Source organism: Rhinoderma darwinii, chromosome 4, assembly GCF_050947455.1.
Source record: "Rhinoderma darwinii isolate aRhiDar2 chromosome 4, aRhiDar2.hap1, whole genome shotgun sequence".
Lineage (NCBI taxonomy): Eukaryota > Metazoa > Chordata > Amphibia > Anura > Rhinodermatidae > Rhinoderma > Rhinoderma darwinii.
Genome location: NC_134690.1, coordinates 268,967,214 through 268,990,181, shown reverse-complemented (window position 1 = coordinate 268,990,181; position 22,968 = coordinate 268,967,214). Strand labels below are relative to the sequence as shown.

The following is a 22,968-nucleotide window of genomic DNA, read 5'->3' as shown; positions in this document are numbered from 1 at the left end:
GGGAAACAGAGGGAGCCCCCTCCCGCCGTTTAACTCCTGAGATAACACATTCGCTTTTAACTGTGGCATCTAAGGGGTTAAATGGCCCGGTAAAGGGTAAACTAATGTGAAACTTATACTAAATAAAATTTTTTACTGTTCTATCAGAACCTTTATCTGTCCAAATTGAGTTGCTCTGCACATCAAATTTGGGATAAAATTGGCTAAATTTACAATTAAACAAAGATTTTAGATGCTTCAATTACAGTAGGGCAAGGCCTTTGCTGCGTCCATGTTTGAATGATCACCGTGATTAGATTATATTAAGAACATTTCAGGAAGAGCTACTGTTCCAACGTTACAAAGCACTGGATAAATTGTATTGGTTAGGGAACCTCCCTTGATCTGAGAGGGGCACTAGTTGGAGTTGAGGCAATTGTAAAAATATGAGAAAGATCCACGGAATTTGATTTGAATTTAATACGGATGCAAAGAGATTGGCTAAAGTTCTAGCAAAATGATTGGTAAAAGTAATGGCAAGTATAGTACATGACAACCAGACAGATTTTAGGAAGGGGAAAATCTACCTCTGGTAACATAAGAAAGTTTCTCACGAATATACAGTTTCACCCTAATAATCCCGGTACGAGGATGATAAAATTGCTAAATGCAGCCAAGGCCTTCAAACCAGTTGAGTGGGTATATATGTGGTTAGTGATGGAACCGATGTGGTTTGGGCCAGTTTTCTTAAACTGGACTAAATTATTGTATATCGATCCAGTTAATGGATTGGCGTTGAAAGCCTTCTCGATTGGCAAGGCAACCAAGCAGGGCTGACCCTTGTCCCCTCCGTTGTTTTTACTAGGAATAGAGCCATTAGAAGCTTTGATTACAGAAGATTTAACAATAGAGATCTAGGTATGGGAATAGGTGTGAAAGAACAGCACTATATGCTGATGAATATATATATTTTTTAATTCACACCTGTCAGTCAATCAAGAGGGTCTTCGACATAGTGGCAGCATTTGGGATATATTCTTGGCTGAAATTAAACTGAGGGAAGTCCAGAATAATGCCACTTGATGGTACATTACTAACCTTCAAATAATTCAGCCTAACCTTTTTTAAGTACCATGGGATAGTCAATAGTCAAGTGACTTATATGAAAACATTAAATCAAAAGATCTAGGGTAGTGTGCATGGTAAATATGGCCATAGTGCTAGTAAAAATGGTGTTACTACCAACAATCCTGTATGTCAACTTAAATAGCCCCATATAGCTATTGTATCACATACTTAAAATATTTGAGACCATAAAAGTCTGAACTATTACAATATATCATTATTTAACCCGCACGGTGAACGCCGTAAAAAATAAATATATTGTAAAATGCCAGAATCTCTATTTTTTGGTCACCTAATCTCCCACAAAAAATGAATTAAAAAGTGATAAACCGTCGCATGTACACCAAAATGGTATTATTAAAATCTACAGCTTATCCCGAAAAAAAATAAGCCCTCATACCACTTAATTGACGGAAAAATACAAAAGTTATGGCTCTAGGAATTTGGCGACACAAAATTAATTTTCTTTTTTACTCCTAGGTTTTTACTTGTAAAAGTAGTAAAATATAGAAAAAACAATATATATTTGGTATCGCCGTAATCGTATTGACCCACAGAAAAAAGTTAACATGTTGTTTTAATTGCACAGTGAATTCTGTAAAAACGGCGAGCAAAAAACCATGGAGGAATCGCTGTTTTTTTCATTTTCTACCCCACTAATAATTGTTTTCCCGTTTCCTAGTACATTATACGGCAAAATAAATGGTGCTAAGAAAAACTACAACTCGACCCACAAAAATCAAGCTCTCATAGTACTATATCGATGGAAAAATAAAGACGTTATTGCTTTTGGAATGTGGGGAGGAAAAAACTAAAATTAAAATCTGAAAGTTGTTTACGAGGGGAAGGGGTTAATACAGTTAGAAATGGAAAATTATTAAAAACAGTATAATTAAAAAACCTATAGAACATAAGCTTTAAATCTAAAGTGAAGGCGAATAAATTGTTCTTGGTGTTAAAAAAAATAATATTAAGATTTGTTCCATCACACTATATGCAACATATACTTACTGGAAATCGTACCACAGACACATCTGTATTTGTAGATTCAACTAGAAAATCCATCCAAAAATCAACAAGCTCTTGTTTGGATACATGTTTCTCCAAGTTTGGTTTTTTAAATTTTTGATAAATCAGAATGGTCTCCACCACAGAGTTCAAGTACCTAAAATAGTAATACATACATTTATTAATAAAATCAATATCATAACTAACTTACCAAATTGATTGGAAGTAAAACATGCATTGAGATAAAAATGCCAAAACTGATAGATGTGATTATTACCATTAGTTAGATTGTGAATTTTATTTAATATGCAATAAAAATTCTACAGTCGGTCCTATAACAGGTTTGGTATCCTGAGAGAACTCATATGTCGCTGTTAGAGTACAAACAACTTATTTACAAGAGCACCTTATTTTCAATGCTTGAAAAGTCAGTCTGTAAATCAACAGTGACTTAAAGTTTGACCGGTTAAGGACTAGGCTGTTTTACATCTAAATGACCAGAGAAAATTTCACAGTTTTGCTATGGGCTACCCTAGATGAATATAACTCTGCAGGTGAATGAAGCTTATCTTTAAATTTTACACTATTTTTAAAGGACAGATAGGGCTTTGTTTTAGTGGTATTTGTCAGTTGACATAATTTTTGTTTTGTGCAATATTGGAAAAAAATTCAAGAATGGGTCCTTCTTTGCAAACCATGATCACATATAGTATGGACCCAGTGGCGTAGCTATAGGGGTCGCAGCGGTCTCAGTTGCGACCGGGCCCCTAAGCCTGGGGGTTTCACGGGCCCCCGTTGCCATACAGCATGCTTGTTAAATAAATTTTCTGTGCCGTGAAGCCGGCACTTCCTGGTTACGGTCGCATGGTACACTTAGTGTACCATGTGACCCTGTTGTCACGTGACACGCCAGTGCAGTTGAAGAGTCGGCGCGGAGGAATCCAGGTGAGCTGCAGAGTCTGTATTGTAATGTATTGTGTTGTGTTGTATTGTGTTGCCTTGTAATGTATTGTGTTGTAATGTGTTGTATTGGGCTGTTTGCGGTGGAGTGGGGGCCGTTAAATTACAGCCCCCCGTCCTCTCCCCACCGCAAACAGCACAATCCAACACAATATATTACAAACTGTGGATCACGTCCCACTGGACGTGTGAAGACCTCCGGCGGGTCGCGAGTCACTCACCGAGGTCCCTGTTCCATTCAATGCTGGAGCAAGGAGCTGACGTCTCCTTGCTCCAGCATTCACTGTGCCCTGAGCGGCTCGACACAGGCAGGTGGGATGTAGCGCCATCATCACGCCTGTCTGCTCCGAGTCACTCATAGCACACACCGGAGGAGGCAAAGGAACGGGGATAGGTAAGTAATTAGGCTATTTTTCTATTATTCACATATGGGGGCATTATACTGTATGGGGGGTTGATATGGGTGGGGGCATTATACTGCATGGGGACTGATATGGGTGGGGGCATTATACTGCATGGGGGGCTGATATGGGGGCATTATACTGTACGGGGGGCTGATATGGAGGGGCATTATACTGTATGGGGAGCTGATATGGGGGCATTATACTGTATGGGGGCTGATATGGGGGGCATTATACTCTATGGGGAGCTCATATGGGGGCATTATACTGTATGGGGAGCTGATATGGGGGGCATTATATTGTATGGGAAGCTCATATGGGGGGCATTATACTGTATGGGGGCAGCTATGTGGGGCATTATACTGTGGGGGCTGATATGAGGAGCATTATACGGTATGGGGCTGTTATGGGGGCCATTATACTGTATGGGGCATTATACTGTGTGGGGCCAGCTATGGGAGCATTATACTGTGGGGGCTGTTGGGCAAGGCGTCTGGGCATAGGCGTGCGCAGGGGTCTGATAAAATTAGAATTGTTTTGGCAAATGTGTCATTTTACACGAGCATTTTTCACACACAGTATTGAAAACATATAAATTTAATCTCACTTCAGATTCTACTAATTCTCCCGTGCATGAAGATACCAAATATGTGTGCCTTATTTATCACAGAGATGTAGGAGGGCTCACAATAGAAGATTATTTCTCAAATCAACTTTTATTTTGAAAATGTTCTAGAAACTCCGCTATTTTTGAAGCAAAGATCCCAAAAGTATTCATCTAGGGGTATAATGGAAATTTTATTTTGGTTTCCTAAAATAATAAATTGCAGGTTTATGCAAATGAAGGGGCTTTCCGGCAGTCGAACATTAGAAAATAAGTAAACATGACATCTTCCCCCACCCATTCCCTTCCGCACGCTTGGAGTATAATAAAGGAAAAAATAAAAGTGTAAAACTAGGGCGAAGATATTTGACAGTCAAAAAAATATCTAATAATTCAGAACAGTATGGAATTTCTTAAAACATGGATGAAAGCACAGGTCTGGTTGTGCGGGACATAAGGGACAAAAGTATCAAGAACCTTTGTGGCGCCCATCTTTTCTGCAGACACAGCACTTTTTCTGGGGTTGCTTCTAGTTGATGTTGGGAGAATAGGACTAATAAAATGCCTTTGTTAGTGCTCCTGCAAACGACTGAGATCGGGCAGTGAAAAGCAGTCCGAGTGTCGGCTGGATTTCCCAGCCCGACCACGGTAGAGGTGAACGGGACTCCTGGCATCAGACATTTTATGATGCTAGGAGTCCCTGCCTACCCACGGAACTGTGGTTCCATACTGAACAAAATAATATATAGTGACAAACACTAACAAGCCAAAATTATTTCCTAAATAAATAAATAAAATATATATATATATTTTTTTTTTTTTTTTTTTTTTTAAACCTGCCTATTCTAAGTAATCTAGTAAAAACATAGAGTTATACAAAAAAAAAGGTAGTTTAGGTGTAACACTATTTTTTGCAGCACTACTTTTCTGGCAGGGATTCTCTTTTTTCTCCTCACACTGAAACAAAAAAAATAATGCTATGCAGCATTGAATGCTGTATTATAGCAGTGTTCTACACTAGATGGAGTGCCGATAGGTTTATAATACATAACCGTAGTGTGTGCCACACAACAGGGTCCATAAGCACCACATTAGAGATACATGGGTATAGTTCCAATTTACAAGGTGGTCTGAAACCAATTAAAATAACACAACACTACAAAAACAGTAACTTACCATGCAGGTGTCTTCATCTTAAAAAGTTTTTCTGCGGCCTGGATAACTTTTGTGTGGTCATTTGCTAATACACTAGCTCCCATATAATATCCAACATCCCAGTAACTCTGAAGTTTCTCCATGTTTCCCTTTTTACCCAGTAAACTGCTGATTTTCACGCCTGTTTAAAGACAAAACAGATTGAATGTTTCACGATCAACAAGCAATTACAGAAATGGGTTGATGAGTCGTGACAAATCTCGAGCTAAATCTCAAATCTGCTGTATCTAAAGCTCAGTACTTCTACATCTTATTTATGTATCAACTCATGTAAAACAAAAAGGTAATTGAACATGATGGTACGGTAGTGACCAGAAGCAGTGTTTAAACCTTTAGTGGCAAAGCTATTGTTGACTTCAAGGGTGGTCTCTGAAATAATTTCAATGTATCCAAGCAAAACAGAACAATGTCCGTATACTGTCAAGATTTCAACTTCACGTCTCCTCAGAGGTTAAAAGTTAATACGGAGTGAAAAGAAGCCTGTTCCATGTTGTATTATTTTGCAGCATCACAATAATGTTCTGGCATAGAACTGATCTATATTTTCTTCTTTTGTTGAAGTAAATAGACTTGTTAGTGTCTGCTGGGATAACCAAACTCTAAATCCAGTTATGCTGTTCATCTGCACAGTAGTAAATGCCTTTGTAATTCTTGTCTGGCACAGCTTACTGCTAGGAGTGCCAATAACACATTTCCTTCTCATAATAGATTTGAAGCCAACAAAATATGAACGCATTTGTAACTTGTGAACTCTACTCAGTAATGCATAGTAGTGGATAAAAGAAGAAGTCACACAGGAAAAGATAGTGAAATCATATCTGATCCAGTCTATTTAAGTTTCACAAGCAATGCAGCAGATTTATCAACTGGTCACAGCTGGAAAACGTGAGTATTCCCTTTGCATTTTGCTGCAATGTTTTGAATTATTTTGTCTTGCAGTGGAAAAATTGCAGTGTTCAGATGCTGCAATGAGAATTTGAGAAATATGAAAATTCTCATTCACATTTTGCATTTGAAAACCATAAAGAGAAAAAAAAAAAAAACGTATCAGATTAGAACCTGTGCACATCAGCGTTGCTTTCCATTGAGGGATTCCATCTGAGCTTTCAGTCAGGGGAACCCCTCAGCGGAAAGGCAAACAGAAACCTTTAGCAAAGTTTCCGTCACCATTGAGATCAATGGTGATGCAAACTGAAGCTAAGGTTTCAGTTTGCCTTTCCGCTGAGGGGTTCCCCTTACTGAAAGCTCAGATGGAATCCCTCAACGGAAAGCAACGTCGATGTGAACACAGCCTAAATTTGCTGGGGAACCTGGTCATTGAAAACTGCATTTAAAAAAAGTTTGATTGTGGTTTTTACATGTGGTACCATAAGTCACAGTTCTCCACAGAATCACTTTTAGGAACATTTCCTAATATTTAATTTTTAACAAAGCCCTTACCCACCAATTTTATTAGAAAAAATACATTAAAAAAAATACTGCTTTTTTTGTGTGGTTTTGGTGGAGTTTTCTGCTGTACTAGAATCTAAAATGTAAAACTAACATTCCTGCTCAGCAATACTCCTCTAGTGCCTATTTTATAATAGTCTATTACAACATTTACTATAAACCATGCAACATTTTAATACATGTATGATAAAGGTTATTCACTTAACACAGTTGGTACAGAGCCGGTACTTGACCCTGAATCATTATGAATAAATCTCCCTGTGTTTAGGGGATCCCGGTCACTCTCTTTAAGAAACAGATTTGTACCTCGTTCCACAAAATTGCACTAATTCGTAAAATACGTACAATACACGCACGTCAGTAATCCTTACACCTGACAATATGCAGTCAGAAAGGAGTTCGTACTTTCTAATGTAATGTTCATAACGTATAAGTCTATGTACGAAGTCTTGTTTATTGTAAAGCATTAGCACAGGAAGTTGGGATAGGAAAATGATGAGTCAACTTACCGATTTTACGAAGTTCAAAGGAAGTATCGAACTGATGCCCGGCTGCCAAAAGGAGAACCGCATAATTAATTCCAGACTGAAGAGTTGGCTCAGACTCAAATCCTCTCCTGTACCTATAAAAGAAAACAGACATATTTAAATAGCTTTATACACAGAACACCCAGCATTTCCTGAAATTGCATAATATTCCATCAGTCACTACTTATTTTACCTGGCTCATTTAGTTTTGTATATGTGAGGAAGTTACCTGACAGTCTAAACTCACTAGTGGTTTAGTTGCTTGCAGTTTATAATTATTCTATCAAAATTTCTATGTTTGCTGTAAGGGAAATAAATCTCAACATTCACGAACTTCTTGGTGAGTTTGTTTTATATAAGGTGGTTTTATATGGGCAGATATCTGCCCTTGTTCACCACAAGGAGCGCTGAAAGTCCAAATGTGTTGGTCGGCGCTCTTTTGCTCCTTTCTATTTCAAAGTTTTTTTAAAAGTAGACAAAAAAAACAAGTATACAACTTTATAATCGTTTTCAAAGTGTACAGTAAAACACATCAGCTCATACCATAGCAAACACCAAATAACGCAGACATACATAAAAATGTGCTAAAGCAATAAATATATTGATTCATTAATTGCCCTATTTACAGCGGGGTCAGCGAGAGGAACCACATCAGTACAAAATGTCAGGTGATCATACATCACTGACAGACGGTACTTCCATACACACCACAAGCGGCTCAGAGTCCTTACAGCGGCTCACGGAGGTTAGATTAGCCAGTGAGCTCCACGGTCTCGCTGACTGCCGCTTCCTCTGCCCCAGAGCAGTGTGGGCGATAGACAGTAACACATTTCTCAACGTCCGGCAATTAGCATTAAGAGGTATTGAGAGATCGCAAGTACCTTGCTCTAGCTATCCGCACGGACACTAGCTGACCACGCTGATGGTATAGCTCTCTTGCCAGAGAGCACTCAGCCTCTGGTCACAGCAATGACCATTCATGTCCTATTAATATATGACAAGGACCACAGGCATTTACAATACTCTTGAGCAACTTTCCATCATAGACAATTATGACAAGGTGATATTTTGGCTTATTCATTGCAAACCCCTTGCACCACTTATGCGAATAGGAACACTGAAATTAAAACGGTTTGCAGCAGCGGTGACAGGCACTGTCATTATTACCACAGCTTGTCAGTCCTGTTGGTTAGTAATTATTTTGCAAGGCCAATTGTGTCCTTCAATAGCGCAGTAATAGGGGTCCTCTGCACTTAGATTATTTTAGACACAGATTGGACAATTTTTTAATAATCTAGGTGACTTTATTCAATGCCAGATCCCTTCCACAAGCATGCACATATGCATTTTGTGCAGGATGTGGAATTGTTGAGGTAACTGTATATAAATGAGATTAGACAGGAGGTGTGAGGAATAGATTCTTTCATAGAAGGTAACATTTTTTAAGTCTTCCTCACTGCGTACATAGGTGGCAGCGCAATGTTGGAGTTGAATACAACGAAAGAGCTCGGAATGTGGGATATCATGAGACATACGTAACACAGGAAAGGTTATAATTCCCGAGTCTTTTAGGAGATGTATGTAACTTGAGAAATCCATTCATGCGCCGCCACCAAGACGGATGTGGAACCTGACAGAAAGCTACGGTTGCCCCAGATATGAGTCATAGGCATGGGTGTTGAGAAGTCTACTGGAGTATTTGATGTCCCATACAGAAATTGAGTGCCACATATGAGGACTAAGTGAGGAGAGGCGGGATCAGGGAGATAGCTTACCTCACCGAGTATTGGCGTTGGGTCTACATTCAGAATATCTAAAAAGACCCAAAGAGGAGCTGATGTGGTTGAGTGTAGGAGTGTAAGTTGAGTTATCCCAGCTGCCTGGTAATATTTTTGTAGAACAGGTACCCCAAGTCTGCCCTTAATCATATGTGCGTGCAGTGTGTGTTTAGCTATTTTGGGTCCGTCAGAGCCCCAGCTGAAGGAGATAATCCTTTCTTTGGAGATTACGAAGCATGTAGGCAGGGATAGACTTGGATGAATCTAAAAAGATATAGCAAATTTGGAAGTCATGTAGACTAAACCAAGATCGGGGGTAAGTCCTCCAAGAGTCCATCAGAGCCAGTAGAGAGCGTATGGTTGGACCATAATTGGTAGAGTAGAGGTCGGAATAGGAGACCGTGCGTTTAATACCAAAAAAGAACAGGCGAGAGGTCGCCCATATTAATGGGTAATTTGATTTTAAGAGGGAGAGTTTGTGTTGTGCGAGGGATTTGTAGTGTTTAATGGGGAGAGCAAAGATTGAGGTGAAACAAGCCGTCCGAGATTGGTTAGGGAGGTATGTGGTTGGGTAAATGTAAAAAAATCTTCCGCAAAGAGATTCAATATATGTTGCACCTCTGTCACCTCAACTACTTTTATATTGGGATCGGCATAGAGCAGCATAGTCAGGGGATTAATAGATAAAATAAATAAAATGGGTGAAATGGGACAACCCTGTCTAGTACCTCTTTCTATTGGAAACTGGGGCAAAGCGAAGCCTGAATACCTGGAAAGATCATTTAGTTAAGAGGTAAGAATGCCAAGATAGTGTGCATATCTGTAATTAAGCAAGGGAGACTACTTTAAAAAGCATTTAAAATGTTAAATGAAAACTATTTTATATTTCATGGTCAGTAAAAAAAAAAACTCCATCTGTGTTATTGGATAGTTTTAAAAAGACATTATTATTTGTAAAATGTTAAAAATAAAGAAAAAGCCCTTGTATCTGTCCACACATTTGACTAGATCTATAGTGGTCACGGCCATGGTCGCAGACCGCCGCTGTTCTTTACCTAGCGATGGCCGCGACCACAGACTGTTGGCATCCCTCCAGCGTCTCCCCCCTAGGAAACGCCAGAACTCGCGGCCGTCTGGCCCTGCTCTGAGTGTTATTGTGCGCGCGCTCGGTCCCGGCCTTAAAGGGCCAGCGAGCACACATGTTAAAGAGGCTCTGTCACCACATTATAAGTGGCCTCTATTGTACATGATGTGATCGGCGCTGTAATGTGGATTACAGCAGTGATTTTTTATTTAGAAAAACGATTAATTTTGACGAAGTTATGACCTATATTAGCTTTATGCTAATGAGTTTCTTAATGGACAACTGGGTGTGTTTTACTTTTTGACCAAGTGGGCGTTGTGGAGAGGAGTGTATGACGCTGACCAATCAGCATCATACACTTCTCCCCATTCATTTACAGAGCATATAGCGATATAGCTACACACTACAACGTTACTGCAGTGTCCCGACAATGAATATACATTACCTCCAGCCAGGAAGTGATGTGTATTCAGAATCCTGACACTTCGCTAACACAATCCCGACACTACAGCACAGCAAGCGTAAGTAAGGACTAAGTTTAAATCCCTGGGTGGAACTGAATTATCTTATTTGAGGTCTCATCCTGGAGGTCGCAATCAGGAACCTTCTAATCCAGGGGTGTTCTGCTAACCTGGAATCATAAAAGGAGCTCAGGGCAGAAATCTGTACCTTTAATATACTAGGCTTGAAGTTCTTGTCTAGCCTTGCCAGGAGAAAGTCTAAAATCAGGGGTATATCTGGAACTGTTAATGGATCTATCTCAATTCCTGAAAAGGTAAGAAAGGCTTTCCAGACCCATAAATATATTTTAGAGGTAACCGGTTTCCTATTTGCCAATAAAGTAGAGAAGAAAGATTCTGAGATACCTCTTTTTCAGAGGATCATCCTCTCCATCTCCATGCTTTAAGATGAAGCCTGGTGATGTCTGGATGAACTACTGGGCCTTGAGACAGGATATCTGGCCTGTCTGGAAGAATCCATGGTTGGGCTAAGGACAGCTTCCTCAACCAAGTGAACCATGGTCTTTTTGGCCAAAATGGAGCAATTAAGATTACCGAGGCCCTTTCTACCCTGATCTTTTTTAGAACTCTAGGAAGTAGACAAAGGGAGGGGGAGGCATAATCCTGTTCCTGGCGCCAACACTGGGAGAGGGCATCTACTGCTACTGTAATGTCCGTGGGCTCTCAGCTCTGTTCCCCTCCTGACCGCCGCAGCCACGAGTCGGCAAGCGCTGGCCCCAGCCTACTCCTCAGGTAACGCCAGCGCTCGCGCCCTCACCTCAGCCGGATCCCGTGAGTACCCTGGACTATAAGAGGGGTCCAGCCCTCTAGTTCTATGCCTGAGCGTTGTTGTGTTCCCTAGTTTGTCTATGTGATGGCCTCCTAGTGTGTTTCCTGTTCCTGCATCTGTTCCAGTTCCTGTACCTGTTCCAGTTCCTGTACCTGTTCCTGTACCTGGCATTTTCATTCCATCCTGGTCGAGCACTGTGCTGTGCCAAAGTCGTTTCGTGCTGTATCTACGTATGACCTGCTTCACCTCGTCTCATGTCTACCTGCTGCCTAGTCCAAGCTGCCACAGGTACCTATACGAACTATAGACATTCACCTGCTCCCTGTTGGCCAGCTGCCTTACCGCCAAGGCGGGACTGCCAGTGGGTCCACATACCCTTCGTGACAGCTACTAGATATTCCCTGGAATCTAGGGAGAAGAATCTGGGCACTTTCCTGTTCTCCCTGGTAGCGAACAGATCTATGGAAGGATTGCCCCACCTGGCCACAATCATCCGGAAGACTTACTGGTTTAGGGACCATTCTGATTGTAGCAACTATCTTCTGCTTAAGTGGTCTGCTACCTGATTGTCCCTCCCCCTTCGATGGACAGCTGAAAGGGACAATGTATGCAGCTCTGCTAGGGAAAAAAAATCTCTGTGGCTAAATTCATCAGAAGTCCCGATCTTGTACCTCCCCGATGATTTATGTACGCCACTGTTGTCATATTGTCTGAAAGAATTTTTACCCTCTTTCCTGAAAGTATAGGAATAGTGCATTTTATAGCCTGAAGTACTGCCTCCAGCTCTCTGTAGTTGGAAGATTTTATGGAAGTTTGTGGATCCAACTGACTCTGAAGGCAGAAGCATTCGCCATGGGCTCCCCACACCCAAGGGCTGGCATCTGTTGTAATATTCAGGGTTGGAGACATTTCCCATGAAACACCCTTCATGAGATTTTCTACCTTCATCCACCACCACCTGAGAGATAGTCTGGCTACAGAGGAAAAAAGTGTAGGAAGTGATCTAGTGTGAATTTGCTCTTGCCCCATTCTCCTATATGTCCTTTTCTAGAGGTCTGGACCTGAACTGTGCCCACATTATGGCCAGGATACAGGAGGTTAAAAGACCCAGGACGGATATAGCCCTTCTGAAAGTAGTTAAGTGATCCAAAAAGAGGCCCGAGACCCTCTCTATCAAAGGCTGGATCGTTCCCTGAGGGAAAAAATACATCTGTTTGGATCAGTCTAAAAGGATTCCCCAAAAAAATGCATCTGTTCGACGGTTTTAAATCTATTAAAGTCAATTGTACTGACTGTAGATGGTGTCAAATTTTTGGCTGTGTCCATCACTATTAAAAAGCAGTCTAGGTAGGGAATGATAAGAAAGTCCTTCGTTCATATATATGATGTCATTTCTGCAATAAATTGGGTAAAGGCCCTCGGAGCCTGAGCGATGCCAAACGGGAGGGCCCTGTATTGGATGTGGATTAGGGAGTCGTTCAGCACTACTGCCACCCTCAGATACTTTTCGTGAGTGATGCAGCCAGGGACATGGTAATAAGCATCCTCCAGATCTATTGATGCCATCATACAATTCCTGAAGAGGAGATTTACAGTAGAGGGGATACTCTCCATCTGATATCTCTTGTAAACTAGGAAGGAGTGCAGTTGTTTTAGGTTTATTATAAACCTGAATCTGCTTCCCGGTTTCTTTACTAGAAAAAGAGGGGGGGGGGGAATAGTAGCCCTTCCCCATCTCTTGTTTCTGTACTGGTACTAGAACCCCCTTGCTGATAAGAGAAAGAATCTCTGAATCTTTCTGCCTCATTGTGGGGAGGAATCTGTCTGAAGGAGGGGTCATGAATCCTAGTTTGTATCCGGTCTTTAAAATATCTAGAACCCACTGGCTTGATTAGCTCTTTTGCCATTCTTGGAAGAATAGGGATAAGCGACCTCCTACCCTACTCCTTCTGGCGTCATTGTTGGTGATCCTTATTCTTGGGATCATTCTGAGGCCTAAACAAGAAGCCCCTGTTCTTCTTAGGGAATTTAGAGGATTTAAATTCCTGTCCCTTGTGACTGCTTTTTTTTAAATTAAACTTCCTGGGATGAAAGGAGTCTGGTTTGTTCTGGGTAGGAAACTCTTTCCTTCTGTCAGATGCTTTTTCCAGGAGATCATCCAGTAGAGGACCAAACAAAAAATCTCCTGAACAAGGGATAGAACAAAGTTTCCCCTTTGAGCCTGCATCTCCCTTCCATGTCTTCAGCCCTATAGCTGTTCTGGCTGAGTTGGATAGGGCTGAAGATCTAGCTGACAGACTGAGTCCACAGCAAAAAAGTCTGCGGCTTTAGATAAAACCGAGAGGGAAACCAGTATCTGATCCCTAGGAGTTTTGTCTCTGAGATGAAGCTCCAGTTGAGCTATCCAGATATTAAGTGACCTGGCTACACAAGTGGCCGCAATACCAGGTTTAAAGGCCCCTGCAGAGGCTTTCCAGGTCCTCTTTAAGTAATAGTAAAATAGGAAAAAATGTATGGATATACAGGGGAGCGCTACTAATAAGTAAACGGGTAACAGTGGTAAATTCCTTGATTTATTAAATATAGGCAACGCGTTTCAACACAGGACATGTGTCTTCGTCAGGCCAAGGAAGAACAAATAGTGCAAAGAGACATCTTAAATAATAAGCCAAACATGATTAAAAAATCCACAGCAGCCTGAAAAAACCGCGAAAGCAAAGCTCATGGAGAGAGCTGTCAGTGACGTCATATAAACAGATGTTAAATGCGGGACTCGCAATCCAGCCAAAAAACAACAAACAACATCACTAAGTGATCCTGCAATTAATACTGCATCATTTTGTTGATGCATGTAAAATGTCAGAACAAAGTCAAAATAAAAACGGGATACGCAATATTACATTATGCGCTGTGAAAATAAAAAAGCAGAGGAACACATTTAAAAGACAGCAGGAGAAACAATAAAGAGTTAAAATAACTCCGTAATATCTACGTGTGTCCTGGCTGAGTCCACAGGAGAAGCGCAGGCAGTGGAGGAATAAATCAAGCTGTTAGCGAACGGCACGAAAGAGTTCCATGTAGTTATGGCAACGGAGCAGAGACGGAGGCCGCAGAGGGCCAAAAAGAAAAAAAGAGCAAAACGAGGTAAACAGAACAAGATCTCCAGAGGGAGAAAAGAGTTGGAGGGACGGGAAAAGGATGGGTGAGTGAGCAAGGACATATAGGGGAGTTACAGATACCATGTAAATAGATAAGAGCACATATTAAAAAAGGATTAAATAGTTGAATAAAACAGTCGCAAGGATATTGTAAAAGGCTGATAAGTTATAAAATATGGCAAAATAAATTAAATACAATTTAGGAATGAAACACAGAATGAAAAAAAAAACAAAAACAAACATTTCGTTCAATTAATGAATAAAATAAATGTGCAATTAATAAATAAAAATAATAAATTGATGATAATAATAATAATGCATTGATAATACATAGTTCATAAATATTACAAAAAATGCCAAAAAATTACATAGGGAAGTAAAAATACTTCAACATATGTAAACAGAACAATATGATGTGTAGTGGGTTTAATCCAGTGAGGATTCCGATAAATCATTGAGGCCACTGGGTTGTAAACAGGAGAGCTTGAATATCCAGAAATTTTCTCTCTGTTTCAATCTAGTAAATCTATCGCCATATGAGGGGGGGATATATTCTATTGGGGTGACTAGGATATTGCTGAAATCACTATTGTGCACTGTGATGTAGTGACGAGACAAACTATGTTTCATAAATCCAACTATGTATTATCAATGCATTATTATTATTATCATCAATTTATTATTTTTATTTATTAATTGCACATTTATTTTATTCATTAATTGAACGAAATGTTTGTTTTTGTTTTTTTTTTTTTTGTTTTTCATTCTGTGTTTCATTCCTAAATTGTATTTAATTTATTTTGCCATATTTTATAACTTATCAGCCTTTTACAACATCCTTGCGACTGTTTTATTCAACTATTTAATCCTTTTTTAATATGTGCTCTTATCTATTTACATGGTATCTGTAACTCCCCTATATGTCCTTGCTCACTCACCCATCCTTTTCCCGTCCCTCCAACTCTTTTCTCCCTCTGGAGATCTTGTTCTGTTTACCTCGTTTTGCTCTTTTTTTCTTTTTGGCCCTCTGCGGCCTCCGTCTCTGCTCCGTTGCCATAACTACATGGAACTCTTTCGTGCCGTTCGCTAACAGCTTGATTTATTCCTCCACTGCCTGCGCTTCTCCTGTGGACTCAGCCAGGACACACGTAGATATTACGGAGTTATTTTAACTCTTTATTGTTTCTCCTGCTGTCTTTTAAATGTGTTCCTCTGCTTTTTTATTTTCACAGCGCATAATGTAATATTGCGTATCCCGTTTTTATTTTGACTTTGTTCTGACATTTTACATGCATCAACAAAATGATGCAGTATTAATTGCAGGATCACTTAGTGATGTTGTTTGTTGTTTTTTGGCTTGATTGCGAGTCCCGCATTTAACATCTGTTTATATGACGTCACTGACAGCTCTCTCCATGAGCTTTGCTTTCGCGGTTTTTTCAGGCTGCTGTGGATTTTTTAATCATGTTTGGCTTATTATTTAAGATGTCTCTTTGCACTATTTGTTCTTCCTTGGCCTGACGAAGACACATGTCCTGTGTTGAAACGCGTTGCCTATATTTAATAAATCAAGGAATTTACCACTGTTACCCGTTTACTTATTAGTAGCGCTCCCCTGTATATCCATACATTTTTTCCTATTTTACTATTACATTGCGGTACCACGCTTCCATGATACCGGCATCTGGATTGGGGAGCAGCAGCTATTTGTTTCATTCTTACATGCTCACATCAGTGTTGTACCTGATTTGTACAACTTGTTAAGGTGAGCGCGGTCACCTATTTTTACTCTTTTCAACCTTTTCCATCAGGTTTATCTTGCACCATGTGGCGCTGTGTACCCTTTTTTTTCCTTTAGGTTTACTCTTTAAGTAATAGTCCGCCTTCCTATCCATAGGATCGGGGAGGGAACCCAGATTTTCAAAAGGTAAGGCATTTTCCCTGGATATCTTAGATACTGGGGCATCCAGTCTGGGAAAATAACCCAGTCCTTAATTCATCCTCAAATGGGATATTTTCTTTTCCAAATTTTGGGAACGCCTAACTTTGTCAGGGTTCTTCCATTTCCTTCTAATGAGGCTGGCCATATTTTTGAGAATAGGAAAAGTCCTCTGTTTCCTAGGACCCAGGCCCTCAAACATAATGTCCTGGATGGACCGGGTTTCCTTGGGGCCATCAATATTTATAGTGGCCCGGACTGCTTTAAGAAGTTGGTCCACATCCTCAGCTGGAGGCTGCTAGCTTCCTACAACACATAGCACATTCTCTGTTGCGAGCCTTGTCCAATCTTTTCCTGGGACCCTCTCTGACCTAGGAAACATGTAATATACAAGGAAGGACAAAATTAATAAATGAAAAAAAGGTTTGTCCTACCATGCTTCCTAGAAGATCCCATGCCTTTTAAAGCACCGGACTGGAGGATCTTGCTGGGTCTGATCGCTCAGGTCGTTCAGCTCATCCTGCTGCTTCTCTTGGAGCTTCCATACTGGTTGCTTGGTTGGAGAAGAAGCCATCTTGGTTCAAGACTAAAATAGGCCTAGGAATGGCTGGGGAGACTCCCAGGCTATGACACGCTGTAGCCCGTCCTCCCCAACTGGCCACCGGAACACCGCTTCCTGGGACGTCCGCGAGTCACTCCTGCCGGAAGTGACGTGCGCAGCGACCGGAAGTGGTCACTGCAGTGAGCCAGAAGCGGCCGAACGCTAGGCCACGAGTCCTGGCTCCCTCTCTGTAAACTGGAGCCACGCCTGACTCCAGGAGAAGCTTTCCCCCCCCCCCAAAGGAGACCCCACCCACGGCGAGAGCGTACCACCTACGTACAGGGAAGTGGTGACCAGGAGAGGAGGAGGGATACCAGACCAAGGATTAAGGCTTCTCCCTTAGAGACTTACACCTTCAGAATACCTCCAGGAACACAGGTGAGTACCTGCTGGACAATCCCATCCAGAGGACAGGAAACCTGACTGGGTGTGTCCTTTTTTTTTTTTTTTATATAATCAGGGTTCCTGTCCAGCAAATGGGATGTCTCTCCAGGGGTGCAGTCATAGGTGAAAGGGTAAGGGTAAAAGAGTCCGAACAAATTTTTTTTATGTATGCCCAAATATAGAGGTGGTTTATAATTTCCAGATATTCATTGTACTTTTTAGCTACCCAGCTCCAATACAGCCAGGAATGGGAGAGTACAGATTTTTTGCAATACTTGATATAGAAAGGGGGGACGACGACATTTCTCAGGTATACTAGAGACTCTTGAATCTGATCAATGCAGCTCTTGGAAACTTGGAAAACTCCCCACAGTAACTCAACTAAATAAGAGTTGGAAACTGTTGGGTAAGATCGCTAACAGTCCGGGAGCATTTAGGTTTACACCCTTATGGTTCAATATAAACTTACCTGAACTATATTCCCTGTCGGAATACAATCATTTAGGGAAAAAATTGTGATATTTTTGAGAACACGAAAATGAAAACCTGGGATACTATGGTAAGGTACAATGGATTAGGAAAAAAAGAAAGATGTGCATATTTCCAACTTAAAGAGGCTCTGTCACCAGATTCTCAAATCCCTATCCCCTATTGCATGTGATCGGCGCTGCAATGTAGAGAACAGTAACATATTTTTTTGTTTTTTTTAACTTTCATTTTTGGCCAAGTTATGAGCTATTTTATATATATGCAAATGAGCTTTGAAATGGACAACTGAGCTTGTTTTTATTCGTATATCCAACTGGGCGTGTATTGTGTTTTTAACTGGGCGTGTTTACTTGTTTTACTAACTGGGCATTGTGGAGAGAAGTGTATGATGCTGACGAATCTGTGACCAATCAGCATCATGCACTCCTCTCCATTCATTTACACAGCAGCATCTTTCTTACTAGAACGATGTGCAGCCACATACACAAGTGTCCTGATAATGAATACACATTACCTCCAGCCTGGACGTCACGTGTATTCAGAATCCTGACACTTCTGAATCTTTTCTGTGAGATTTCCAGCAAGCCGCGCGTAATCTCACGAGATTACGAGGTAAACGAGATTTTGTTTCCCTTGCTGGAAATCTCACAGAAAGGATTCAGAAGTGTCAGGATTCTGAGTACACATGACGGCCAGGCTGGAGGTCATGTGTATTCATTATCAGGACACTTGTGTATGTGGCTGCACATCGTTCTAGTAAGAACGATGCTGCTGTGTAAATGAATGGAGAGGAGTGCATGATGCTAATTGGTCACTGATTGGTCAGCATCATACACTTCTATTCACAACGCCCAGTTAAAAACACAATACACGCCCAGTTGGACATACGAAAAAAAACACGCCCAGTTGTCCATTTCAAAGCTCATTTGCATATATATAAAATAGCTCATAACTTGGCCAAAAATGAACGTTTTTCAAAAAAAAAAAAACACGTTACTGTTATCTACATTGCAGCGCCGATCACATGCAATAGGAGATAGGGATTTGAGAATCTGGTGACAGAGCCTCTTTAAATACACGATTGATAAATCAGTGGATAGGGAGCTGTTCCAAATAGCCCCTGTTCAAGGAGCATACAAGTTGTTAGTAGACCCAAATCTTAAGAAAGGGGTTTTTGGCAAATATATATAAAGGTTTAATATAATATAAACTAAATAAAACAAAGTTTAATACCGAAAAACACTGGGGAAAAGAACTAGGACACCTGGATGAACATCATTGGGCAAAAATCTATAACATTTGAAAGGTGGTGCTAAAACAAATCATCAATTAATCCAGTTTAATACAGTTCACAGGATATAATATACACCCCATTCCCTTAACAAAATGTATAGTGAGAACAGACAGATGTCCCAAATGTATGTTCTGACGGTGCAGATTTATTGCATTTAATGTGGAATTGGCCGAAAATCTTGGAATATTGGGAAAAAATCTTTGAGAACGTGTCGAGACTATTCCATCCTGAAATTAAATTTAGTTTTACTGGGAGATGATGTAAGAGTACCCTTATCGGAAGGGAAAACAACAGGGTTGCTTAAACGCTTTTTACCGCTAAATTGCGGATCGTTAGACATTGGATATCGGACAAAATCCCCTCAATCACCGAGTGGAATCGACAATTGAACTCATTGGTGTACTAGATCACACAGTAAATGAAACCTTTATACAGAAGTTTTTCCTACCTCCTTAAATATTTAGGTAATATCCAAGACCGGGTCGAGGATGGGTGGGTACAGTGATAAAATCAGATTTCTGTCATTTGCATGTATCACTGCATTTGATAATTGAAAAAAAATAAAAAAAAAAAGAAATTGCAACTTCATTACAGTTCTCCCTTACTGCCTGCTACAGACGTCAGGAAAGAAAACATAGCGAGAGGAGTGAAGCAGAGGAAATATATGCCGGGCATCAGCAGTAGTTTTCGTAAATCCACTTGACCAAAGATGTGTTTTAGATTGTTGGCTTACACGATGATTCCAGTGCTTGCAGCTGCACAATACTCAAAAGTTGTATAAACCCCTTCCCTTTTCAGGGAAATACTGTACAGCAAATGTAGAAACATTTTATTATAAAAAAAAAGATGCAAAGTAATAAATATTTCACTTAGACTAATGTATCTAGTGAAAAAACTGCATCAATGCTGTACATGGGTATATATTAATGTTCAACTGCTCTCCTCCCGTCTGCTGCTGTAGCCCTACATTGGAACGTTAACTGCAAAACGTTAATAAAACAGGATTATTCAAATCAATTAAATATGTATAAACCACAAATGTATCCAGGATTTTTAAGACTGTGATTAAGACAGCTGGAATATTAATCCAATGTTGCATTGCCAAATCCACTACTGAATGTGTCACCTATTGTCTCCTTGTTATGGAAGATCATAATACAATTACTACATGTATGAAAATTGACATGTAGTGATGTTTGTGGGTTAGGTTTACAGGTCACTGTAAAATTCAGGTACTGTAATAAGTAAAGCAATGTTAATGTGGATAGCATAAGGAAAATATGACAGACACCTTAATGAGATAAATGGAGAAAAAAAAAGGAGGATACAATTCTCCAGCGCTGTCCAAATGTGGAAATTGAAGGATTCAATCCAAGGCAGGAAGTTTAAATAAGATCTATGTTTAATGGATAAGAATGCTACGCGTTACGAGATCGGACCGATCTCGTCATCAGGCAAAGAAACATACAGCTAGCTATAGGTTTCTTTGCCTGATTAAGAGATCGGTCCGATCTCGTAAGACGTAGCATTCTTATCCATTAAACATAGATCTTATTTAAACTTCTTGCCTTGGATTGAATCCTTCAATTCCACAACATTTGGACACTGCTGGAGAATTTTATCCTCCTTTTTTTCTCCATTTATCTCGATCTACTGAGGGAGCCCTCACAGCCCCTGACCGGATTTACCAGCTGCAGTCCTTTGAGACCATACACCTAGCACAACACTCCTAGCACAACACCACAAGGTAAGCACAACCGCTTACCCCAGACCCTTTGTCACTTTAAACAAGAGATGATGCACGATGTGCGCCGGGTGTTTTTTGTTTTTTTCTCCTCGTCTATAGACACCTTAAAGGGAATGTGTTGCAAGTGTTTTTTTTAATTGAACAGTTAGTGTAAAAATGATTAAACATTGTTCTAATTTTTTACTTTTTTTCACTAGTCAGGAAATATTATAAATTCGATTCTAATTTATAACACTTCCCAGTGCTGGTCACTAGAGGGATCAATTCCCAAAATTGCAGCATTGCATGTGGTAAAGCAGCCACATTGCTTTATGCTGCAAAATTTGGGAAAACTCACTCGCTCTAGTGAGCTCTCAGAATCCCCCCCTCCTTTATCCTGGCTAGTGCCGGGAGAAACGAGGGGATTGAACGGTCAAACCTCCTACACTGTGTGTCGCCATTTTTTGAGCTAACACACAGTGTAGTAGGTTAACATACACTAGTAAACACACAGTAAAACACGAACATACATAGAAATAACTTACCTGCTCCAGTCGCCGCCGCTCCCTCCGGGCCGTCCGCTCCGTCTGCTACCGCCGCTCCAAGTGCACAAGTCCGGAAGCCGCGACCGGAAGTAGTAATCTTACTGTCCGGCTGCGACTTCCGGTCTACAGGAAAATGGCGCCGGATGGCGCTCAGTTCAACTTGGATTGTGTGGGAGCGGCGCATGCGCCGTTCCCACACAGACGCCGTACAGCATAGTGAATGGAACGGGCCCCATTCGCATTCACTATGGGACTGTAGCTGCCGTATTCCATGTCTGTATGTGTCGTTAATCGACGCATACAGAAATGGAAAAAAAAATGGCAGCCCCCATAGGGAAGAAAAAGTTCAAAAATAAAAAAAAGCGTAAAACACACAAATAAATATAAAAGTTTTTAATAAAACACTAAAATCAAACTGATGTAAAAAAATTTTTTTCGTGACACTGTTCCTTTAATGAAACAGACAACTACTACTTTTCAAGACTTCTCCAAAAAATCAGGACAGCAGAATATATACAAAACAAGATCTGGTTATAAATAAACCATACCTAATAGAATTACTCAAAATTGCAATATAAAGATAGCACGGTGCCATTTCTGATGAAGAATATGTAGAAAACAGTTTTCTACAGCAGAATATATACCCACTATCTGACATTGAAACAGTTTTTTTTAGAACATTTGTCTACTCCTGGAGGACAATTGTTTTAAGGCAGAAGATTATTTTCCTGAAGTCACATATGCTCCATATTATCCTAACAGAAAGCTAGAAGCATTAGATGGTCACACCAAGATGCATGTTAACCATAAGTAGGCCTATCAAACAGTAAACACAGGCAGACCACACAACGGACTTCATTACATACTGACCAGTATATGCCTTTGTCCCGACTCTCCTCATCAGTGAAGTTAGAATCCAAAAACATATCTTTGTAGATTCTTCCCACCAGACAGTACATGTCAGAGGCAACCTGGTCTTCGTGTTGCACCATGGGTAACATTATCTCAAGAGCTTTCTCTCTATCCCCAGATAGCCTCCTCCTAGACAAGCAAAAAAGTGAAACCACAAAAAGGATTGCAGAAGTTTTTGTAGCACATTGCATTTTAATAGAATAAAGTATAAAACAAAATACGGAAGGATAACTGCCGCCTATTTTTAATTGTAATGATTTATAGGGATGTTCTAAAATTGTAAACCTAAGGCTGGATTCACACGACCTATTTTAAGACGTAAACGAGGCGTATTATGCCTCGTTTTACGTCTGAAAATAGGGCTACAATACGTCGGCAAACATCTGCCCATTCATTTGAATGGGTTTGCCGACGTACTGTGCTGACGACCTGTCATTTAGGCGTCGTCGTTTGACAGCTGTCAAACGACGACGCGTAAAAATACAGCCTCGTCAAAAGAA

General features: G+C 40.4%; 1 protein-coding gene across 2 annotated transcripts in view; it reads right to left on the bottom strand.

Moving 5' to 3' along the window:
- The window catches only part of MAP3K5 (mitogen-activated protein kinase kinase kinase 5), a 282,518-nt gene that overhangs the window by 140,269 nt on the left and 119,281 nt on the right, over window positions 1–22,968 (bottom strand). For both annotated transcript variants that reach the window (XM_075862477.1, XM_075862478.1), the window contains exons 7-10: window positions 22,427–22,597; window positions 7,251–7,363; window positions 5,254–5,413; window positions 2,116–2,269 (exon numbers count right to left, since the gene is read on the bottom strand). In XM_075862477.1, coding sequence (XP_075718592.1) covers window positions 2,116–2,269; window positions 5,254–5,413; window positions 7,251–7,363; window positions 22,427–22,597 — 598 coding nt within the window. The remainder of the gene's footprint in view (window positions 1–2,115; window positions 2,270–5,253; window positions 5,414–7,250; window positions 7,364–22,426; window positions 22,598–22,968) is intronic.